Raw genomic sequence first — 23,893 nt, forward strand, 5'->3', positions numbered from 1 at the left:
ATTTTCTTGTGTGAGAGGGCTCTCTCTCTCTCTCCGCCATGTAACTGTTGAAGAATAAACCACCCCGCTTCACTCCTCCGCCTTCTGTCTGGTGTTTTTCCCCGTGAGGGGCCGGTGACAACCGAAGACCCGGGATGGGTAAGTAAGAGGGCCGTAGGGCTAGTCGTCTAGATCTGTTGCAAGGGTAAACGCCCGCAACAAAATGACATAACATATGTACAGTGTTTTGTAAATCTTAAAACTAGCTATTATTATGGGCAACTAGGTGGCGCAGTAGACAGAACACTGGGCCTGGAATCATCTTCCTGAGTTCAAATCCAACCTCAGACACTAGCTATGTGAACCTGGGCAAGTCACCTAACCTCATTTGCCTCAGTTTCCTCATCTGTAAAATGAGCTGGAAAAAGAAATGACAAACCACTCCAGTATCTCTGCCAAGGTGACCCAAATGGGGTCATGAATCCAAGAGGTGGAACCCCACCAGAATGGCTTCAGATTTTAGTTATGAGTCTTCCCTGTCACACAACTATACAGAAATGGGCTAATCGATGTAGTGAAATCTGAATAGGAGATAAGGACAGATGTGACTTCAAATACTGCTATCAACATAAATGGATGCTCCAGGAATTGAGTCACAGAAGCTGCCACCCTATTAGGTGGGCAGAAAGTGATAATACCCTCTTCAAAAACAGTGTTATCACTTTCTGCCCACCTAATAAGGTTCCAAAAAGGAGCCTCAGATGTGGTTTCCAAAACATGAAGTTGATAAAAAAAAATGACTGATGATCAGCTCATGAGGATGCTGGTAAGACTCTACAGGAAAATGTAGCATCATGGAAACAAGGGCCCTTCAATGACACCCAAGCCTGATTTTTTTCCTCTTTCTTTTCTTTCTTTATTTTGTTTAAAAAATACTATTTGTTATAAGGGATAGCTATCTGGGAGGTGGAGGAATTTGGGGGAAAATTATCATGATATTTAAAAATGAAAAAAATCAATAAAAATTTGTCTTTTAAGAAGCCAGAATGAGTGGGGCCTTTTGCAGGCACCAATGTTAACCAGAGTAAGTCACCATTAGGCTTCTGGAGGTTCCAGTTCCCCCAAGTGGCCACTCACTGTGGCTCACTTTTAAAAAGCAATTGCTCAGCTGTTAGTTGGCCCAAGTCACTACTGAACAGATGAAGCAGGGTTATACAATCATCCTTTGTCCAGAGTGGCCTCTTATGAGTTGGGTGATATGAGATGGATAGGGCACAGGAGGCTTCTATTGCTAAATGGAATTGGTACATTTAGACTCATGATTCCCTGGGTCCTTCTTGTAGTAATGTCATTCACAAACAAGTGGTGAATATGCCAGAAACATATTACTCAAGGACCTCCAGTTCAGGCCTTAGAAGCCTGCCTCCTCCACTAGCCCAATGGTTCCCCAACTATAAAGACATGGTTTCTGGGGAATGCCATTTTGTCTGTTTTTTCCAAGGCTCCATCAACTACAAGGGAGCCATATGCAGCTGGACTTCAACGGTTGTTAATCTGGTAACAAGGGAGGGAGATTCTGTCAAGTTCTCCCAGTGGACTGTGCTCCAGCCTACATGGCTAGCATATGAGAGAACGTTGAGGTATGAGAGAGAGAAAATCTTCATCTACACTCATTTGTGGGTGGTAGCCATGGGGCTAGGCAAATGATCTGAGGACTGGAGAGCACAGGACTGAATAACTGGAGACAAAGAAAGCAAAAATGTTCAACTTATTCTGTTTATTATTTCTCTTCAAAGGAGAATGATCTTGGACTGAAATGAATGAAAATGAAAACATCTACAGTACTTGTATTGTGTTTTAAGTACTTGTCACTAGGCATTTATGAGTCTTCTGTGTGTAAACATCTCTTGTGGTCCAGGAAATAAGCAGTTGTCCTATCCCTGATCTACTTTGTACATTCAGCATCTTTCCAGAAGGGACAGTTTATTCCCATTTGAGGAGATCCTAGATGTGAAACAAACCTGTTTTATTTAACGTTATCAGTCAGTCAATAAGCAATTCTTAAGTTCCTACTATGTACCAGGTACAAAGCTCGAAGTCTAATGAATATCAAGAGAATGAATTCTTGAAAGAACTCACAATTAGGGGAACTAAATATACAGGTATACACACTTTACTCCAATAACTTGAGAAGTATAAAATAATATATAAACAAGTATAAAAATAATGTAGTCAAACAAGTACAAAGTAATAAAGTACAACATGAGTATGTAAGTGCTAAGAAATATGAAAAATAAAATAGTGATCAGAATGTGATGGGATTAATTAAAAACACTTGAATCTCAAAGTAGCCTTGAAGGAAATGAGGCACAGGTATTGATGAAGAGGAAGGCATACATTGTAAGTGATGAGGCGTGGTGTTAACTTGCCTGGAGCGGAGGGGTCTGTTATGGGAATGGGAATATGAAGATCTTCCCTGCCCCTTGGCCCTTTGATAGGCTTAAGTGACTCTGAAAACCTTGCCTAATTTTAAAATATACTCTGCTCCCTAATAGGTTGAATGTGGTCACATGGAGCCTGTGGTGGGAGGCTTGTTTTTCAGGAATGCCCACACCTTGTTGCTTTATGATTGGGCAGTGGGTCAAGAGAGTTTTTACATTTTCTGAGCCAGGAGGCTATATATACCCTGATGTTACATTTTGCCTTGGGGCTCACCTTGGGAAGAGTTGTGTGATTTGGCCAGATGAAACCCTGGGCAGCAATTGTGCCCCCCAGCTTTGAAAACCCATATGTTGGTGCTTCCCTCTCTGGTAACTAACTAGGTATGGATGTAATGGTCAGACAGCTGGAAGCCCTGTCTGCTGATCTGTTTCTCTGTCTGCTTGTAACTTCTGTTTGTATTCTCTGAAGTTCAGGGTGTTGACTTTTTCCCCTGAACTAGGTAAATGATATATGTTTGATTAAAGTAAGATTGTTAACCCATTTTGAGTTGCTTTCCTTTAGAAAAGCAGATCTAAGAAGGTGTGCTAGCAGCCATTCTGGGTATGCTAGGGAGCTTGCTGCTACAGGATCATATTAAGGAACGGTAAGAGATGAGCAGAAGAGATATGCGCAGGGCCACTTGGTAGAGGGATCTTGAGAGGCAGAAGGGAATCTAAGGAAAAGAGCTAGACTGGGAATTGAAAGACCTGGATTCCAGTGTTTAATCTAACATGTTATTAGTCCTGTGGCCTTAAGCAAGTCCCTTCCATTCCCTGAATGTCAATTTCCTCCATCTGTAAAGTAGGAACAATTATACTCATATTACTTCTCTCAAAGGGTTATTGTGAAGAAAGCACTTTGCATACTATAAAGTATTATAGAAATGGAAGACAGTACCATTGGCTGAGGAGTTCGCTTGGAACCTAAAGGACAAAAGGGAGCTATTGTGGATTCTTGAGAGGCAATATGGTAGAGTAGGAAGAGCTCTGCCATCTGTGGTTCCTTCACTGCAATGAGTCTCAGTGTCCTCATATGCAAAACAGGGATAATAATACTGATATTACCTAACTCACTGGGAGGTTGTGAGGAAAACACATAAAGTGCTATGGAAATGAACATGTGAAATGATGGGGGGTGGGAAGTCAGGGAGGAAATCTATCCTGGTTGTTATGATCTAGTCCATTGAATTAACTAAAACCAGCTTGGCTTTTAGGAGACAAAACCAGGCAAAATCAAAGAAGAAGTGAGGTTTGTTGTGCTGCTCCTCAGCTTCCCTGCTGTGACCTTCCCCCCTCCCCCACAGGCTCTTTCAGACTCTCCTCTGCTTAATTGTACACACTGTAATCCCCCCTAGACAATCTCAAGCTGCCTGAACTTTCAAGTTACATCCGAGTCAGGAAGGGAGTGGATGTGAAAAGTAACTACCGCTTTAGGATGAATTAGCTCCATGTGGTACACCTCTCTACAATCTTTGCATCTTAAAAGGGGATGACAGGAAGAGACTCTCAAAAATAAATCCCTAATGGTAGAATTTCAGATGCAGTTACACCTAAATGGAAGAGAGTTTAAGAAGCAACAAAACCTTCTCCGAGCCCTTCAAATCACACAATGTAGATGTAGAGCTGACCCTCTAGAGCCACAGAATGTAAAAGGACAAAGAAGGGAATGGGGAAAATGAAGTAAGCAGAGAAGAGATGCTTCCTGGGATCTCTAAAGTAATGAAAAACAGAAGTTCCAAAGTTTTCTGCTGTTTTTTATTTAGAAATCTCCTACTCCTCCACACACACACCCTCAGCCCCATTGCCAGTGGGCAATTCCAAAATGTGTATATTAACATATCTCCCCATAGGGGCATGCAGATAAGTGTTTAATGATCAGCTCTCAGACATATATTCACAAAGTACTTTTAAGTTTAATCTACATTATTAACATTTTCTCCATCATTTTTAAAGTCTAGACAATCAATAGAACAATAAATCAAGTCCTGATTTTTTAGCAGTCTGTGCTTCTGATTTCTGAGATATAAATACCCACACTGCAACTTTAACAATCACCTCCCCTAAGCCAGTACAAGCTGACTCCAGCACACACATACCAGTGCCTCCCAGAATACACTTCCTTCCCTTCCCTGTCTACCTCATATAAAAAGACAGAAAGAGAAACTTAGACTTTTAGACTTTAGATGATGTAATTTACTGAGATAGTATGAACATGATGACCTTTTTAGTTTCTGTAGGTTATAGAAAACCTTGGCCAAATCCAGTAGGGATTCCCAGATAATTGCTTATCAGACTTTCGCAGCATCCCAAGTGAACCAGAGGAAAGAAAGTAGGGGAGAAGAGAAATTTCATCTGGCAGAGGGGATGCCCAGGCCACTGACTGACAACAGTCAGAGGGCCCAGTACCAGGCAGTGTCTGCTCCATTCCTTTGATGGGAAGGAGGAGAAAGCACTCATCTTCCCTCCTTTCTGTAGCTCTTTTGTGTTGGCTCTAGGGTAATGTGGGACCAATCCCATAGGCACAGCTGCAGTGTGGGAAGGAGGGGGTGGGGGCAATTGAAATTGACGCTGCCTTCTAAAAGCATCCCTTCAGGGTTTTTCAGTGGGCAGAAAGGACATGTGTCTGAGGCTCTGTACCTTTTTAGTTCCCTATATCATAGTACCCTGTTTCCGGTGTCAATGGAGATGTGGAATTTGCCAGGATCCTCTTTGCCTGCCTACCTCATTTCCTTCTTCCTCCTCCTTCTCCAGCTTCCTTCCAGTTACTCAGGTAAGAAAAGTCTTTCTTCCTCTCCAAGGAGAACTCTAAAGATAAGAGGTCAATTTCTACATCATATTTGAGAGCTAATGTTCCATTCCACTAGTTGATCAACTTAGTCAATGTTGCTTTTCTTTAAAAGCAATGCCCTTTATTAGACATAGTAGAGAGATTAAAAAAAAAAAGAATAAGATACAGGGTTCCTGACCCCCAAGTCTGATGGAAGAGGATCACCTCCCTTGGTAATCTCCCAGTCCAATACACACAGGTTTTACCTTTAGGAAACTTACCATCTAACTGAGGACAAATGTTATAAACCTGTGAAAGTAATCAGTCATAAAGTAACCTATTAAAAGGTCAAATAATATAGTGAAACTGAATCTATAAGTGTTGATGGAAGATGCAGAGTAGAGACCAGAATGGCAATAAACTAGGATGTCTTCCAGCAGGAGAGAAGTGTTGAAGTGTGTTTGGAAGGAGAGGGAGGACATAAGTTAATAAAGGAGGATGTCTAAGGTGGGAAGGATTATGTAACTAACGTCTAACTAACGTCTTAGAGGTTGAAAATGGGGCATGAAAGAGTAGCAGATTGGATAAACTGGAATAGAGAAGCTGAGCTGGAGAATCAAGATAAGAGCTGTTTGGTGGGAGGGAGAAGTTGGTAAAGGATTCTTCAAGGCTGGGCTAAGGAGCTTGAATTGAATTAGGTAAGCAAAAAAAAGGTACCACTCTAGTTTCTGAAATGACTAAAGCTATTAAATGCCAAGAGAGCACAAAGCATCTTCACTGTTGGAAATTAGGTAGATAGATAGATAGATAGATAGATAGATAGATAGATAGATAGATAGATAGATAGATAGATAGATAGATAAAAGGTAGAAGCTTGAGGCCCCTTTCTAGATCTTAGATTCCATCAGGCAATTTAGCACCTCCTTTTCCCCCTGACTGTGCCAATTGCATATGGCTCCATGCTGATGTTTCTCTCTCATCCTTAATTTCATCTTCTTGATGTATTAAACAGGACAATTCACAGTGATAGGACCAGCTCACCCAATCCGGGCCTTGGTAGGGGATGAGATTGAGTTGCCATGCCGCCTTTCACCTGCAAAGAATGCTACAGGAATGGAGGTGGGCTGGTATCGGCCTCCCTTCTCTCGAGTGGTTCACCTCTACAGAAATGGGAAGGATCAAGATGGAGAGCAGGCACCTGAGTACCGGGGGCGAACAACACTGATGAAGGAGGCTATAGGAGAAGGGAAGGTGGCCCTAAAGATCCAGCATGTGAGATTCTCCGATGAGGGAGGATACACCTGCTTCTTTCGAGATCACTCATACCAAGAAGAGGCAGCAATGGAGCTGAAGGTGGAAGGTCAGGCATTATTTGAAATTAAATACTACATTTTTGGTAGTCAACACTTCTTTCTGAAATCCCATTCTTTTTCTAATAGTTGAGTCAATGGAGAAAAGGAGCTGTGAGGACATAAAAAATACAAAACAGCAAGTAACTGCAAATACAATCAGTTTCCAATTATTTGCAGCCATAGAGGCTGAGCATAATCACAAATCATTCAACCATTCATTTTCTATCTTTTTTGGAATGTGTTTTTGTTCTAACTTGTGAATGAATATCGGTATGGCCAATATGCTGAGAATTCATAAGACTTCAATCCATATGCTGATCAAATTCTGTCACAACAAATGACATATAAAATCAAATTATTTTAGAGGAGTTTTATTTTATTGAGTATATTACTAGAAATCATTTTACTAATCTGCAGGAGCTAAAGACCAAAAAAAAAGGCTAAAAGTTTCTCTACAGAAATTAACAGATGAAAAGAAATACTGTGAATCTAGTAGGAGGAAAGGAAGGTATCATACATATCTTTCTCCTTCCCAGCCTCTGGACAATTTATTTTATTTTTATTTTTTAATCAAGTTTCTACTTCTTTAATTTGGTTTGTACACAATTCATACATATCCAGTCCTGATATAAAAAATCTGAAAACCATGTAGATGTATTATTCCTTTTTCAAATGTTATTCCAGATTAAACTTGGAGACAATTGATCCTTAAAAAAAAAGGAAAGCAAGTACCAGTATCTTAAATATAGATAAGCTGTTAGGTCTTCAAAGAAAGTGCCACTAACTTTGTATTAAGTAAAATCTAATTCTCTCCATACATAATAATGTTTTCCAGATTTTTGTGAATATCAGCGGAGACAATCTGGCATAGTAGACCTGGAGTCAGGATGATATACCACAATTTAGTGTAAATAGGGTTAGGAACTTTATATTTATATAAAATAAATATATTTTATATAAGATTGATTTGGATTAAGAGAACCAGAGTTTGAATCACAGCTCTACTCTTTACTAGCTATGTGATCTTAAGGGCAAGTGACTAAAACTCTCTGTACCCCAATTTCATCATCTGTAAAATGTGGGGTTCGACTAGGTAAATTCTCTTCCAACTCTTAATCTCCAATCTAGATCTTTCCCAAATTGTAAAGTGCTACAAGGTAAAGGCAGTGTGGATCCATAGACAGAGTGCTGAATTCAGATGGAGGAAGACTAAGGTTCATATTCAAACTCTTACAGGCTCTAACTGCACAGATTACTTAACTCTTTGAATCTATTTCTTCATTCTCACAAAGCTTCTGGGAAACTCAATTCTCTCCTTGCTATTCTCTTCTGCCTAGGTTTTTGTGATGCTGCTCTCTGTCCTGGTTCTCCTCCTGCCTGTCTGGCTGCTCCTTCTCAGTCTCCTTTAGACCTTCATCTAGGTCATGCTCGATAACCTTGGGTGACCCCATAGGGCTCTGTCCTAGACCCTTTTCCCTCTCTACAATTTCATTTGGTGATCTCATTAGCTCTCGTGGATTCAATTATTAACTCTATGCTAATGATTCTCAGATCTACTTATCTAGCCCTAATCTCTCTCTCTTTTCTTCTAGTCTTGCATCTCTGACTGCCTACTGAACATCATAAACACAAAATGTTCACAACTAAATTCATTATCTTTCCCCCTCAAGCCCTCTCCTCTCCTAACTTCCCAAATACTTTCAAAGGCACAACCAGGCTTACAACCTAGGTATCACCCTCAACTCTTCACACTCAGCCCCTTCCCATATACAATCAGTTGCCAAGTCCTGTCCATTCTACCTTCATAATATCTCTTGTATATGTTGCCTTCTCTCCTCTGAAACGGCTGCCACCCTGATACACCCTCATCACCTCAAGCCTGGACTATCAAAGTAGCCTTCTGGTTAGTTTCTCTCTTACAAATCTCTTCCCCACCCCAGTCTATCCTCCACTCAGCTTTCAAATTGATCTTCCTAAAGTGCAGGTTTCACCATGTCAGCCCCTCCTTCCTATTCAATAAACACATGCAAGATCAAATATAAAGTCCTCTGTTTGGATTTTAAAGTCTTTCATAACCTGATTCTCCATCTCCCCTCACCTTTCCAGTTTTTTACATCTTACCCCCCCTCCCCCACATAGTCTTCTGATAGAAACTTGCCTCTGCCGTTCCTCTTGACTGGGCATTTTCACAGATTGTCACACCCACCACGCAGCCATGCCTCGAATGCTCTCCCTCCTCATCCCTGCCTCTTGTCTTCCTTCAAGTCTCAGCTAAAATTCCTCCATATATAATATAGAAACCTTTCCCAATTGTTCTTAATTCTAATGCTTTATCTCTGTAAATTATCTCCAATTTGTCCTGTATATATCTTGTTAGTACATAGCTCTTTGTATGCTGTCTTCCCCCATTAGACTGTGAGTTCCTCTCGAGGGTAAGGACTGGTTTTTTGCCTTCCTTTTGCCTTTCCTACTCTTTAGCATACTTCCTGGCACATAGTAGTAAATGCTTGTGGATTAATTAATTGATAATGTATAAAAAGTACAAACTTTTTAATATTTAATGTTGTTTATTTAATTTAAATATTTATATTTAAATGGGAGCTATTTTTTCTTAGAAAAGAGCTGGACTACCACTACCACAAACAAGTTAAAGTGAACACATAATTCCAAGGAAGTTCCAACAGCAGGGGCTGGTTTTATTTAGAAAACTCTTTTACCAAAAGACAAGATGGGCACAGAGAAGAGGTACTTAAAATGTTAAGACATTTAAAATTCATGCTCGTGACTCTAAATTGCAATCTGTGTCTTTTTTCATTTAGTATAATATAAAAACTATTTATGGAATGTCAAGTTGATGCCAAAGCTTTCCTTAATGGACGTGCAATTAACTTCTGGTTATATAAAATAATAAATAGCCAATGTCTGATTTCTCCCCATTTAAAAAGGATTTACACTTACGTAAATATATTTCAAAAGGGTGAAGGATGAGATAGGATTCCATCCTTCTTAAAAAAATATTATTTCTACAATTATCAAAATAATTGCATTTATAAAATTTTTATTAAAAACATTCCTCGGAATTGTGCAGAAAGGGAAGTAACAGGAATGAGTCAGTTATTCAACAAACATTTATTAAAGGGCCACTATATGCCAAGCACTGTTAGGCAATGGGCAACAAAAAGCAAAAGTGAAACCATTCTTGCCCTCAAGGAGCACACCTTCTATTGGGGGAGACAACATATATGTATTTACAAATAAATGCAAGCAAGTGTAGGGAGGGAAGGAGGACACTAGCAGTTGCATCAGGGAAGGCTTCATGCAGAAGGTGGCATTTGAAATGAGTCTTAAAGGAAGTAATTCCACAAGGCAGAGGTAAGGAGAAAGTGTGTGTCAAGCATGTGGGGTGACCAGTTGTGAAAAGATGGGAGATAAAATATTTTGTGTGAGGAACATCAAGACCACCACTTTCTAGGGGTTGGGAACCTGTGGCCCTCTAGGTCCTCAAGTGCGGCCCTTTGACTGAATCTAAACTTCACAGAACAACCCCTTAATAAAAGGATTTGTTCTGTAAAACTTGGACTCAGTCAAAAACCTGCACTTGAGGACCTAGAAGGCCACACATGGTTCCCCACCTCTGGTAGACCATAAAAAGCATGGGAAGAAGAAGAATGTATAATGAAGCTAGAAAGGTAGATCTGGATTGAGTTTTGAAAGCTAAATGGAAGAGTTTATGCTTCATCCTAGAGGCTTCTCCTAGAGTTTATGTTTCATCCTAGTTCAGAGGGAGGGAACCTGTGGCTTGGAGGTCTAGTTTATTGAGGAGGGGGAATGACATGATTGGATCTACCTGTATTAAATAAAAGACCATAGAAAAAGATTTGGTCTAAGATTTCATTTAGATTTGCTTTTCTTTTTCCCCTCTCTTATTGAATCAGGACCTGGATCCTTTTTATTTTTTAATTTTCTCCACTTTCGGCAGGCAAATCATTTTGTGTTTCTTGGTTAGTCACTTTGATGTTTTTTGCTCCCTTTTAGATTTTTTATCTCCAAATTTATCCATCCCTGCTATTTTTTTTGCATGGGTTCACCTTTTGCAGGGTTGAAACTAGCTGACGACATTAGAAACTCCTTTTGGGCTCCTCCTTGTTATCATCTCCTTCTAGTCTTAGAGTAGGCCTGCACAACCTGTGGCCCTTGCTTGGCACACCAAAGGATTTCCTCTATATACAAAGAATGTTTTCTTCTACATTTTTTTTACCTCCCCCCCGCCCCCACCCCTGAAGTCCTTTGGTGTGCTGCAAGTGGTTCAAGGGCCATAAGCAATCCAAGGTCAGCAGATTGTGCAGGTCTGTCTTAGAATGATCAGAATTCCCAACTCAAGTGGTGGCAATCAGTTGGTATATATGTCTGCACCTTGGAAGGGTGGATATAACTAAATGAAAGGTATTTAGGGATGGCTACAACACATGCTTTTTCCAGAGCCCCCTGGATTATTTGGTGCACAGTATTTTGTTTCAAAGTAAGTAACTGCAAGGATAGCAAGCCAGATTTGGAATCAGGAAGACATTGAGTTAAAATCCAGCCTCAGGCCCTTATTACCTTCCAGACCCTGCACAAGTCATTTGATGTCTCTAAGCCTTGGTTTTCTCATCTCTAAAACAGTAGCCACAAGAGTACTGACCTACTTCAAGAGAGCTCTTGTGGGGGTCCAATACATAAAAAGTACTTCGAACACTTTAAAACATTATATAAATACTAATTATTGGTTTAGTCAATGGCTTGAGAGTATAGTGGATTATTCTGTCCCAGCTGCTGGATTAGTAGGATGATTTGGAGGGAAGTGAGAGGAACTGAAAGGTAAATACTGTTCTAGGACAGAACAAAAGAGTAGTGAAAACTTAACTACAATAAGAGCCTCCTTCTCCTCTCCCCTCCTTATGTACAGTGCGAAGCATTACACAATCAAGTACTTTTGTGTAGAAAGAATGACTGTTGTATAGAGGGACCCAAGGGGATCATTGGTTATATAGGTTTGGAGTAGGCTCTTAATAAATGTTTATTGAATTCAATTGAAGTGATTGTTTGTGGTAAAGAATTCACTGTGCCCAGACCAACAAAGCACTATTTCTATGTGCTCCTTTGGGGATATGGAAATAGAAACATAATAAAGAACCTTCTTTTTAAATGTGTTCTGTACAGGTGGACTTGAAAAGACACATACTGTTGTGAGACGAAATGTCAAGCTTTTCCAGCTGCTTGCTCAATTCTTCTCCTCTCCTCTGTTCTCTCTGCCTACGGGAAGGTTGCTCATTATTTTCATTTTAAAAGGATCCCCCATTGGGCTATAGTTGCATGCCAAATTAAGAATAGAGACAGTTCTGGATGTTAACAAAGGGCTACACAAAGTAAAAGAACTTCCAACTAATAATAAATGCTTTGCTAGAATCATCCATTTAGTGCTGGAAGAGACCACAGAGAGTTTTTATTCCAATCTGCTAATTTTACAGATGAGGAAACTGAGGTTCAATGACTTGCCCTTGGTAATAGAAGTAGTGAGAGGCAGAACCAAGATTTGAGCCAACATCCTCTGACTCCAAACCCAACGTTATGGATTTCGACTGGTCATCCCACTACTTGTCATACATGTAACACATGAAACATTCATAGTCTTCATCTTTTTTTTGACTTTTCAAACAAATCTGTGATAAGCTTGCAATAAACATTACATCCATTTTACTTTTGAGGAAATTAGGTCACAGAAAGGTGAAGTGAATTACCCGGGGTCACAGGGTCATAGCCAATTGTGAGTGAAAATCTCAACATACCAGTCGTATTCTCTTCTTGGAAACAGAATAAAAGAAATTTAGGCTGTAAAGAGAGGAATTATTTCCTTCTTCAGTATTTTGAAAGACCTGTGATCTCATGATGCAGGTATTTCCTCCCTCAGTGAAATCTAATCTTAGCCATGCCTTCTCATCCAGTGCTATTCTTAACTATAAATTCCCCGCCCCCCCCCTTAAATCCTGAAGGGGAACCCACCCAACATGTTGGATAAGTTCTTCTAGATTTTTTATATATTTTATGAGTTTTTATACATTTTTATACATTTTCTTCTACTGTTGTTACTTGACCAGTGCATCTCCTTTTCTGATTACACACTTCCTCAGTGATATTTCTTATACCACTACTTGAGGGGTAGTTTATCATTATAAATATGCTAAATGCTACTTGCTACTTGCAATGTCTCCCCACTGGTCCCTGAGTCACTTACAATTTTTATTCTTTACAAATTGTTGATGTTCCAATATTTTCCAACATACATTATTACTGGGAAAACATTTGAGTTGAAAAGATGGGTCTTTGGACCAGGCATTAATTTGGAATTGTACAATTGCACAGTTGCAATCCGGTGAGGTTTGTTTTCCCTTTTTGATTTTCTTCAACTCTGTCTATCTGTTGTACCTGACAGATAGAGAGATAGATAGACAGACAGACAAATAGAGATAGATAGAGAGAGAGATGTGTCTATGTCTATATGTATATATATAGACATATACACATAGATATATGAATTTAATGGGTTAGTCATCCAACTATATGCCATAATCTGAACATTAGGCATTTTTCATTAATTTAGTTTTTCCTATATGGATTGTTGAGCCAATCTCTTTTTTAAATTTGATATTATTATTAGTTCTGAGTTCTCTCCCTCCTACTACCCCCTTTTCCACCCATTGAGGAGGCAAAAAAAAAAACTGTTACAAATGTGTATAAGACAAAACAAAAATTCCTACAATAGCTATGTCAAGAAAAGGAAGGAAAGCAAAGGAAAGGAGGAAAGAAGGAGAAAATAAGCTTAAATTTGTACTCTGAATCCATCAGCTCTATACCTGGAGGTGGATAGCATGTTTTATCATGAATCCTTTGGTGCTGTGCTTGGTCATTGTGTTGCTCAAAGTTCCTAAGTCTTTCGAAGTTGTTTATCCTTAGAATATTGCCAATATTATATAAATTGTTCTCCTGGTTCTGATCACTTCACTTTGTATAAGTTCATACAAATCTTCCTAGGTTTTTCTGAAACCATCCCCTTCATAATTTCTCACAGCACAAGTATTCCATCATCTTCACATACCATAACCTGTTCAATTATTCCTCAATTGGTGAGCATGCCTTCAGTTAAAGTACCTGTTTTCTCACAACCCCTCCAGCATTTGTCTCTTTTGAATGTCATGTGTCTTCTTGAAGAGGCCCTATAATATTTTGAAGCATAATGCAATAGCAAAATATCATCCAGGAAGGAAGGAAATAAGCATTTTTTAAATGCCTACAGTGGTAAGCACTGTACTAAATACTTTACACATATTATCTCTTTTAATCCTCACAAGAGGTCTGGGAAGAAAGTTATTATCTCTATTTTACAGTTGAGGAATCTGAGACAGAACTTAAGCTACTTGCCCAGGGTCTCACAAGTAGCAAGTATCTGAGATCAAATGTGATGTCTTCCTAACTCCAGGCCCAGCACTCTACTCACTGAGCCATCCACAAACAAGAGTACCTGAAAGACCTCATCATCTATAGAAAGAGAATCTCTCTTCCATTTAGACCTTATACAAGACATACTTTATGACGATGATGAACATATTTGGGAAGCATGTATGTCCCCTTTTAAGCATCCTTTATATTAACAATCAAATGTTGCTGAACCTCTGAACAGGGCAGGGCTTCTCTGATGCAGGCACATACTGTTGGATGATCCCTTGCCAGTGTCTCCCATGTCACAAAATCAATTCCCAAAGTTCTTCAGAGAGACCTTGAGAGTGTAGTGTCCTTGTATCACTTCTGACCACCATGTGAATGCCTGCCTTGTGAGAATTCTGAATGAAATAGTCTTTTAGGCAAACATACATTTGGCATTTCAACAATATGGCCAGTCCTTCAGAGTTGTGCTCTCTGCAGTAGAGTTTGAATGCTTGGTAGTTTAGCTCAAGAAAGGACCTCAGTGTCTGGTACTTTATCTTTCCAGACAGTCTTCAGAATCTTCTTAAGACAACTCAGATGGAAGTAATTCAGTTTCCTGGCATGGCACTGGTATACTGTCCAGATTTCAGAGGCATACAACAATGAAGTCAGCACAACAGCTTTATAGATCTTCAGTATGGTAGGCAGTCTAATACCTCTTCCCCCCATACTTTTCTTCAGAGATTCCTCAACACTGAACTAGCTTTAGCAGTGCATTTGTCAAACTTCATCATCTTTGTGGACATCCCTGGAGAACATACTATCAAAGTAAATGAACTTATCCACAGTATTAAAATTTTCTCCATTTGCTGTAACCAGTGGTTCCACATATGGACGGTGTGGTCTTGGCTGGTAGAGAACCTGTTTTCTTGGTGTTAATTGTTAGGCCAAAATTAGGACAAGTAGCAGAGAATTGATCCATACTTTGTTGCATCTCAGCTTCAGAGGTTGCATTGAGTGCATGATTATCTGAAAACAAAAAATCATGCTCCAACTCTCCCTCTACTTTAGTCTTGGCTTATAGTCTTTCCAAGGTGAATTTACCATCAGTGGGGTAGCTAATCTTGATGGTGTCTTAGTCCTCACTGAAGGCATTTGAAAGGTGTTGAAGGCCCAGAAAACCCCAAATTGGATCACAAAGAGTTGCACATGACTGAAACAAATGAAAAGAACAACTCTCAAAGACCTTATGTATTCAATTCTAAATTCTTCCAGAATCCTGGGTTCAACATAGGATATGCTGTTTATTGATGAATGATTAATATACTTCAATTGGTTGGAGTCCCCATACTGGTATGTTGGCAATTTCTAAGATCACCAGAATTCAATGTGTACCATGGTAGCAAACCAGAAAAAGGAACATGTATCTTAATAGAATAACATAACATTTTGTAAAAGCAATGGCATCAGTGGGTTACATGAGATTCAGTCCAGGCCAACTCTTCATGACCACATTTGGGGTATTCTTGATAAAGATACTGGAGTAGTTGGTCATTTCCTTCTCCAGCTCATTTTACATATGAGGAAACTGAGGCAAACAGGATTAAGTGGCTTGCCCAGGGTCACATAGCTAGTAAGTGTCTGAGGCCAGATTTGAACTCAGGAAGATGAGTCTTCCTGACTGCAGGCCTGACACTCTATCTACTCTGCCACCTTTACATGATGAGATAGCCACCCACATTCTGCAGGGGCTTTAGCCACCTTTACATTTGGCTTGCTGAAACCTACTCACTTTCTGCTTGGCTTATTCACTCCAATTTGCCTTCACCTGAGCAGGGCTATTTCCAGAGAGAGATTACTACCACATGGTAACACTTACATTTTCTCAGGGTCCTAGGAGCAATCATATTGGAAGGAAACAAATAGTTATTAGAGGAGACTGTTTGCCGAGCATTGTGCTAAGCACTTTACAAATATTTCTTCATCTGATCCTCATGACAACTTTGGGAGGTAAATACTATTATCATCCTTGTTTTACAAACCTCTGTTTGCCTTAGTTGTCTCATCTATAAAATGTGAATAGTAATAGCACCTAACTCCCTGGGTTGTGAAGATGAAATGAAATAATAATTTTGTAAAACTCTTAATACAGTAACTGGCACATAGTAGGTGCTATATAAATTTTGGTTATTATTAAAAAGAAGTAAAGTAACTTGCCCCAGGTCACACAACTAGTAAGTGAGGCTGAATTTGAAGTCAGGTCTTCCTGACTCCAGGTCTATGACTCTATCCATAACTCTAGATTGTGAATCCCTACTGATAAACCTTTTCTTATGTATTTATACAAGCAGTCACTCACAATAAACACTTCTAAGTCACAAATATAACCATTTACTTAGCAAAAAAGGCAAAAGAAATCACAATGATATTTTATATATCTATGAGTTAATATGTGTAAAGTACTTTACAAATCTTAAAGCATGATATAAATACTAGTTATTATATAAAATTAAACACAAGAATAATAAAATAAATCACCATCTGCATATAAAATTATGCTGTGTTCTCCCACCAATGTGGTCAGTAAGCATGGGGAAGAGTGGGCACATACACAGGAATCTGTCAGAGCAGTACACTATGAAGGAAAACCCTTGTGCTTTGGGTAACTCACTCTGAAATCAGACTTTGATATTAGTGTTTTCAGGATCATCTGTACAACAAAAAACAATTTTTCTGCTAACTGCTTGTCTGATGGTCCTTAGCACTCTCCAGCTAGATAAATCCTCTACTATACTACAATGTTTTATTTATGACTTTTTTCAGTTTACAACTACCCTTAAAAGGGCATTTAGAAAATGTTAACCTTGTTTAAAGAAACAAAGCCAAAGATGGCAGAGTAGAAACAGGGCCTCCCCAGGGCTCCTGCTTCCACCTTCCCCAATCCATGTAAAAGGGGACTCTGAACAAACTTTGGAGCTACAGAACCCACAAAATGACACAGAGAAACTAACCTCCCACTGAGGACAGCCCGGCAGGCCGGTAGGAATCGGCCAGTGCAGCGCTCTGGGAGCCAAGCCCAGGCCCAGTGAACCAGAGGTTTTAGCCCCAGGGCAGGCCTAACCAACTACCAGCTGGAGGGACTCCAGATCAGCAGCAGCTGTGGCAGTTTCCAGAATTGTCAACACATAGATGGGAAGGACAAAGTGAGAGGTTAGTGCAGTGTGAACTTTGGGACCAGTAGTTGGGAGAGCGTTGGCTTTTGCCCCCAGAGTGAGAAGCCACTAAGATGCCTTGGCTCAGCCTGCACCACATTGCAGCTTCAGCTCCTGGCCTGCAGACTGTAGAGGGATCAAGCAACCAGTCTGAGGGGTAATCGCTCTTGCTTTAACCTGCTTGGATCTGGATTGCAGTCTAGGGTGGAGGTCCTAGGGTGTGTGACCAGCTTGCCAGAGCATGTGGAGGCCTCAGAGAGGGCACCCAATTAATACCTCTGGCAGCTGAGAAAACCCCAGTGTTTTGTACAAAAGCTACCCTGTTTGGTGGCAGAGTCCTACTGTGGCAAAAAGCCCACTGGGCAAGTGACTGAGGGGCAACATGACCAGGCAAAGGAAGCAAAGCAAACAGAAGAATCCAACATTAGACTCCTATTTTGGGGACAAAAAGGAGCAAAGCATGGAACAGGAGGAAGACAGTGAAGTCAGAACTCCTGCACCAAAAGCTTCAAAGGAAAATACAAGCTGGTTACAGGCCATAGAGGACCTGAAGAAGCAGATAAGAGAAGTGGAGGAAAAATTGGGAAGAGAAATGAGAACAATGCAAGAAAATTATGAAATGAGAGTCAACAGCCTGACTGAGAAAAATCACACCTTAAAAAACAGACTAACTCAAATGGCAAAAGAGGATCAAAAAGGCAATGAGGAGAAGAATGCCTTGAAAAGCCAAATTTGCCAGATGGAAAAAGAATCTCAAAAGCTCAATTAGGAGAATCATTCCCTCAGATTTAGAATGGAGCAAAGGGAAGCTAGTGACTTTATGAGAAATCAAGATGTTAAACATATCCAAACAAATGAAAGAATAGAAGACAATGTGAAATATCTCATGGGAAAAACCACTGACCTGGAAAATAGATCCAGGAGAGATCATTTAAAAATTATTGGACTACCTGAAAGCCATGATCAAAGAAAGAACCTAGAAATCATCCTCCTAGAAATTCTCAAGGAAAATTGCCCTGATATTCCAGAACCAGAAGGCAAAATAGAGGTTGAAAGAATCCACCGATCACCCCCTGAAAAAGATCCCAAAAAGAAAACTCCTAGGAATAATATAGCCAGGTTCTGGAATTCCTAGATCAAGGAGAGAATATTACGAGCAGCCAGGAAGAAACAATTTTAATACTTACAGAAGCACAATCAGGATAACCCAGGATCTGGCAGCTTCTACACTGAGGGATCAAAGGGCTTGGAATATGATATTCCAGAGGTCAAAGGAGCTGGGATTAAAACCAAGAGTCACCTACCCAGCAAAACTGAGTATCATGTTTCAGGGGGTAATATGGCCATTCAGTGGAATAGAGGACTTTCAAGCATTCTTAATGAAAAAACCAGAGTTGAATAGAAAATTTGACATTCAGATACAAGAAGCAAGAGAAGCTTGAGAAGGTAAACAGGGAAAAGAAATCATAAGCCACTTATCAAAGTTGAACTATTAACATTCCTACATGGAAAAACAATAACTGTAACTGATGAAACTTTTCTTGGTATGAAAATAGTTGAAGGGAATAGTAATATATGTGTGTGTGTGTGTATCAGAGGGTATATGGGCATATGAATACATATGTGAATATGTGTATATATGCTTACAGGTATACATAGATAGAGGGCACAGGACCAATTTAATAGGAAGGGATGATAATTAAAAGGTGAAATTAAGAGGTAAGAGAGGAATATAATGAGAGGAGATGGAGAGATACAGAATGGGGTAAACTATCTCATATAAAAGAGGCAAAGGAAAATGGTTACAATGAAGGGGAAGAATAGGAAGGCAAAAGGGAATGGGTCAACTTTATTCTCATTGAATTTGGCTCGGGGAGGGAATGACATACACACTAAATAGGGTCTCTCACCCTACAGGAGAGTAGGGGGGAAGGGGATGAGAGGGGGGATGATGGAAGAGAGGGCAGGCTGGGGGGGAGAGAAGTTGGAAGCACTCATTTTTGAAAAGGGATGGGATCAAAGTAGAGAATAGAACAAGTGGGTGGTGGGATAGGAGGGAGGGAAATATAGTCAGTCTTTTACAATATATCTACTATGTTAATGTTTTGCATTAGCTACACATATACAACCTACACTGAACTGCTTATCTTTACAGTAAGGGTGGGTGACAAGGAAGGAAGGGAATGAATCTGGAATCCAAAGTTTTAAAATCAAATGTTTAAAATTATACACACACTCACACACAATTATTAATAATATTTTACATGTAATTGGGAAATAAGATATACAGGCACTGGGGCATAGAGATCCACCATGCCTTAGTGGAAAAGTCGAAGGGGGTATGGGAGAAGATATGGGACAGCATATTGGAGGAGGGGATATCCTGTGGGATTGCTATTTTGGGGTGGTGGGTAGGGGGAAAATGGGGAGAAAAATTGTAACTCAAAATCTGGCAGAAGTTAATGATGTAAATCTGAAGTTAATAAAGCATTTGAAAAATGAAAACAAAAAAAGAAAATGTTAACCTCTTAATGAGAGTAACAATTCCCCTTAAGCCAAAGAACTAAGCTTATCAGACTGGCTACCTCTGGGCTCAGGGTCTCCCATTTCATCCTGAGCCATCTCTACTTGACCTGATGAATATCTGGCCACTGGACCCAGATGGCTCTGGAGGAGAAAGTGAGGCTAGTGACCTTGCACAGCCCTCCCTTACTCAGATCGAAATCATCATCCCCCTGATGCCATGGTCCTCTTCTAAAAGGAAGGACAAAACACAACCTAGAACAGAACTCATAGCAGCATACCGAATTCTAGCTGTTGAATCAAGGCAAGTAAATCTGGATAAAAAGTAACTGGTCTGTTTTCCCTTTAGCTTTTCCTTCTCAAACAATAGGTGGCAGCAGAGTTCAAGCAACTCTTAGGAGAAGCTTCAGTTCTTACCAGTAACTGTTTCTGAAGCTCTTGCTCAATGAAATCTCCCACCAATCAAGAATCATTTGGAGTCTTCGGTCAGCTCACTGCTTCTTACCGCCTGAGCTCTGACCAGGCCACTTTTTAAGCTCCCTGCTGTGGCTTCATTATTCTCTTCAGGCTTTCAGTGACTTAAATAAAATTGTCCTTACTCTCAGAAAATCACTTTTCACTTAAAAGAACTCCCCAGATTTCCCCTGTAAAATTGATAATCCTCTATTATAATCATACTTCTGTCTCCAAATACATATGATTTCTCATTTTTTAAACTTTACTTTCTGCAGTAAATTAAACCACTGAATGGAAATTGCAATTAAGATACTATTATGATATTATTGAGGTTGAGTTACTATATTCCCCTGAAGATGTAATATTTCAACATGGTCCAACATATCCAACACACTTTGTGTTCTTGAACCTGCATTTTTGTACTCACATCTCTCTATTTTTAATAATAATTCTTTCTCTACTTCTTTAAAGCATCATCATACTGTTCACATGCAAGTGACATATTATCCTACATCATTCATATAGTGACTTGAGTTTTTGTATGCCACAGTTTTCCTGTCCAAAATTACTCAAATCCTATCTGAAAGCTATTTCTTTATACACATATCTTACAAGTTTTTATTAAAACAAAAAATTTCCTACTTTTAAACATCAAAATGTTTTTCTATAACAGTGGAAATAGTTTATGTATTTTAATGGTGGACATAACTCTTTTCCTTAATTTCCCTCATTGCCTTCATTCATTCATTTCCTTCTCTACTGCCTCAGAACAATTCCACGTGAATAGCACATTATCTTAAAGTGACAGTGTACCAGAAAAAGGATCATGTATTGTAATAGTAACATGTTTCACCAGGAATCACAGAAATCCAGAGTTGGAAGAAATCTCAGTGGTCATGTAGCCCAACCTATATTAAAAAAAAGAACTCCCACTATAATTTACCTGATGAGTGGTCATCCAGTCTCCGCTTGACCTCAAGGAGAGGAAATCCACTACCTCCTAAGGTTTACCATTTTTTAAACAACAGGTGGCAAAAGTAGGAATCCAGGAACACTGGATATAATATGGTTTTTGTTTGGGGATTTTATTAATGTATTTATTGGTTTAGCTGAATTTTTCTCTTCTTTCTCTTTTTCTTTTTATTTAAAAGAAAGTTTTGGTTATAATGGATGACTCTCTGAGAGGGGTAAAAGGGAGAGATACCAGGGAAAATCTAGATAATATAAAAACAAAAGATATCACTATAATTTTTAAAGGAAGAAAATAGATGGAAATTATATAATATAAATTATTGTCAAGAATTTTTTAAAATTGGAAAGGGGGACTCTTAAGGTCATTTTCAGTTCTGGCATACTAAAAAGAATTATTTGAAAGTAAGGATTAGTTAGATACTGGAAATGGTAATTAAGATATGTTTTATGTTTACCTTCTCCAAGAAAAATTCCCAACTAAGAGAAGCAGTAACACTGTTGGCAGAATTCTAGACTTGGAGTCCTGAGACAGGGACTTGAATCCCATCTCTTGCATTTACTTACTATGTGAACCTGGAGCAGTAACTTCACTCAGTTTCTGCATTTGTAAAATGAGATAGTTGAATTAGATGTTTTCTAAAGAACCCTCTAGATTTAAACATTTCCTTCCCAAAGGCAAGAAGATAATTGAAATGATCTCTCCAGAGATCTTCTGACTATAGTAACAGTTTTAGGACTTTAGACTACATTGCCAGGAAACTAACCTTCAGTGACTGTTCCCCATTTCAGATCCATTTTATTGGATTAACCCTGGAATGCTGGTTCTGATTGCTGTCCTGCCCATTCTCATCCTGCAGATCATCATTGGCCTTGGTTATCTCTACATGCAGCACAGACTGAGAGGTATTATAGTACATGATAGGCTAAGAATGAGAACAATGTCAGTAAACTGGGAATAATGTATATCTTTTGTTGCAAAAGAGAGGTCATTAGAACTTGGTTGGTCTAATATTCCCTGTGTACCCTCTAAGTAGAAAATTCTATACTGAGCACTATACAGTAAAACAGAAGGAAGAGATGGTTCCTGACCTTGGCAAAATTGTAAAGTAAGCAAAGTCTGCTTTTTCATAATCCCAGCCTCCTAATTCTGAAGTCTTTACCAGTCAATTAGTGCCTTCCTCCCCACTTGACCGGAAAGCTACTGCCCTCACATTCTACCTTTTACCTTACTCTTCTTGGAATCTCCCACTGTGTCCTGTTCAATTTTTTTTTAATAGAATTAAATTGAATTTCAAAGGCAGGGGTGGAAGGCTGATGAATATTTAACTATGAGATCTTCAAAAATTTATGCTGAACCTGCTTTTAAATCTGCATTATTAACATTTTTTCAACCACTTTCTTAAATCTAGATGATCAGCAAAACAATAAATCAAACCCTGATTTTAGCTTTTGTTGATTTCAGAGGTGTAAGCTCTCACAGTGAAAACTTCCCAATTGACTTTCTACAGTTTGAGCTTGCTCAAGCACAAAAGAGTGGATTTTCAGGTCTTAACCAAAGAGAGGGGAAACTGTTTTGTACCCCTGAAATCATGCTTCACGGTTGGTAGTCTGCTTCTAACTGATCCCTGCCTTTGAGTAGTTAGCAACCTCAAATAGTAACTAATGATATGCTCAGAAAGACATGAAACAACTGACGATTTACAGGGTCACATATCAATGTGACAGTGCAAAAATGCCTTCCTTCTGAGCATCAAGTATCTGAGGCTGGGACCAAAGTGAAAGCCCAATCAAAATGGAGTCAATCCCAGGTTTCATAAATCCAAGGTGTGAAAGAGGGGAAGAACAATATAGGTAGAATGAAGGAGAATCCCAGGTAGTACAGAAAGGGCCTGTGCAAAAATGCAGGGATATTGGGGAGAAGAAGTGGTCTTGGGGTCAGAGGCATAGCAAAGCAGGAATCATCACGTCTCTCTCTCTGTATTTTAGGCAAACTCCAAGCAGAGATCGGTAAGTTCTGTGCATCCCTATCTCATTGTAGTACCCTGGATGAAACTGAAGACCTCCCATCAGTCTCAGAAACTGTCTCTTTCAAGCCCAGGGGTAGGGGATAGGAAAGGTGAGGACAGACCTTGGTTTAGGCTGCTGTAGATGCCCTGATGTATGCTGAGATGGTCTTACTCTCATAGTCTCTCTGATCCTCCTCCAAAACCCTGAGTTCACCAACACATTTTGGAGTTGTAGAAAGGGCACTTAGTTTAGAGTAAAAAGAGCTGAGTTCTTATTCCAGCTTTTCAACTTTGGAAAAATCACTTAGCCTTTCTGGGCCTCAGTTTCCCCATTTATAAAAGGATAGAGTTGGATTAGATTATTGCTAAAGTTCTCTTCAGTTCTAAGTTCTTTTGGCTTGGAAAATTCTTCATTTTTAAAATGATCTTACAAGGGGCCTTCTCATCCATTCCCCTCCCTCTAGAGAAAGCATTATTTCCCTGGACTCTGTCTCCAAAGAAGGGGATACTCCTTCACATTTTCTCCTTATTTACCTCCTCCCTCTCAAAACTTAACAATTGAAAGAAATGGCCTAGTATCTATCAAACCTAAACCAATATCTTTTATTTCCCTTTGTGTTTCAGAGAATCTCCACCGAACTTTTGGTAAGCTCTCTCTCTTTCTCTCTCTCTCTCTCTCTCTCTCTCT

The 23,893-nt window shown here is 39.4% G+C and overlaps 1 protein-coding gene across 2 annotated transcripts in view; it reads left to right on the forward strand.

Annotated features, from left to right (window-relative positions):
* The first annotated feature begins 25 nt into the window (after nt 1-25).
* Nucleotides 26-23,893, forward strand: part of MOG (myelin oligodendrocyte glycoprotein) — a 30,051-nt gene continuing 6,183 nt past the window's right edge. Inside the window, exons 1-6 of one of the 2 annotated variants that reach the window (XM_069073131.1) lie at nt 26-138; nt 5,105-5,229; nt 6,239-6,586; nt 21,989-22,102; nt 23,186-23,206; nt 23,830-23,850. In XM_069073131.1, the coding sequence (XP_068929232.1) occupies nt 5,139-5,229; nt 6,239-6,586; nt 21,989-22,102; nt 23,186-23,206; nt 23,830-23,850 (595 nt within the window). In that variant the 5' untranslated portion in view covers nt 26-138; nt 5,105-5,138. Of the gene's footprint in view, nt 139-5,069; nt 5,230-6,238; nt 6,587-21,988; nt 22,103-23,185; nt 23,207-23,829; nt 23,851-23,893 lie in introns of those variants that run through there. The other variant, XM_069073130.1, reaches the window with a different exon arrangement.

The sequence above is a fragment of the Petaurus breviceps genome, unplaced genomic scaffold, assembly GCF_028583685.1.
Source record: "Petaurus breviceps papuanus isolate PSGF00001 unplaced genomic scaffold, PetGlider_PUasm1.0 90865, whole genome shotgun sequence".
Taxonomy (NCBI): Eukaryota; Metazoa; Chordata; class Mammalia; order Diprotodontia; family Petauridae; genus Petaurus; species Petaurus breviceps.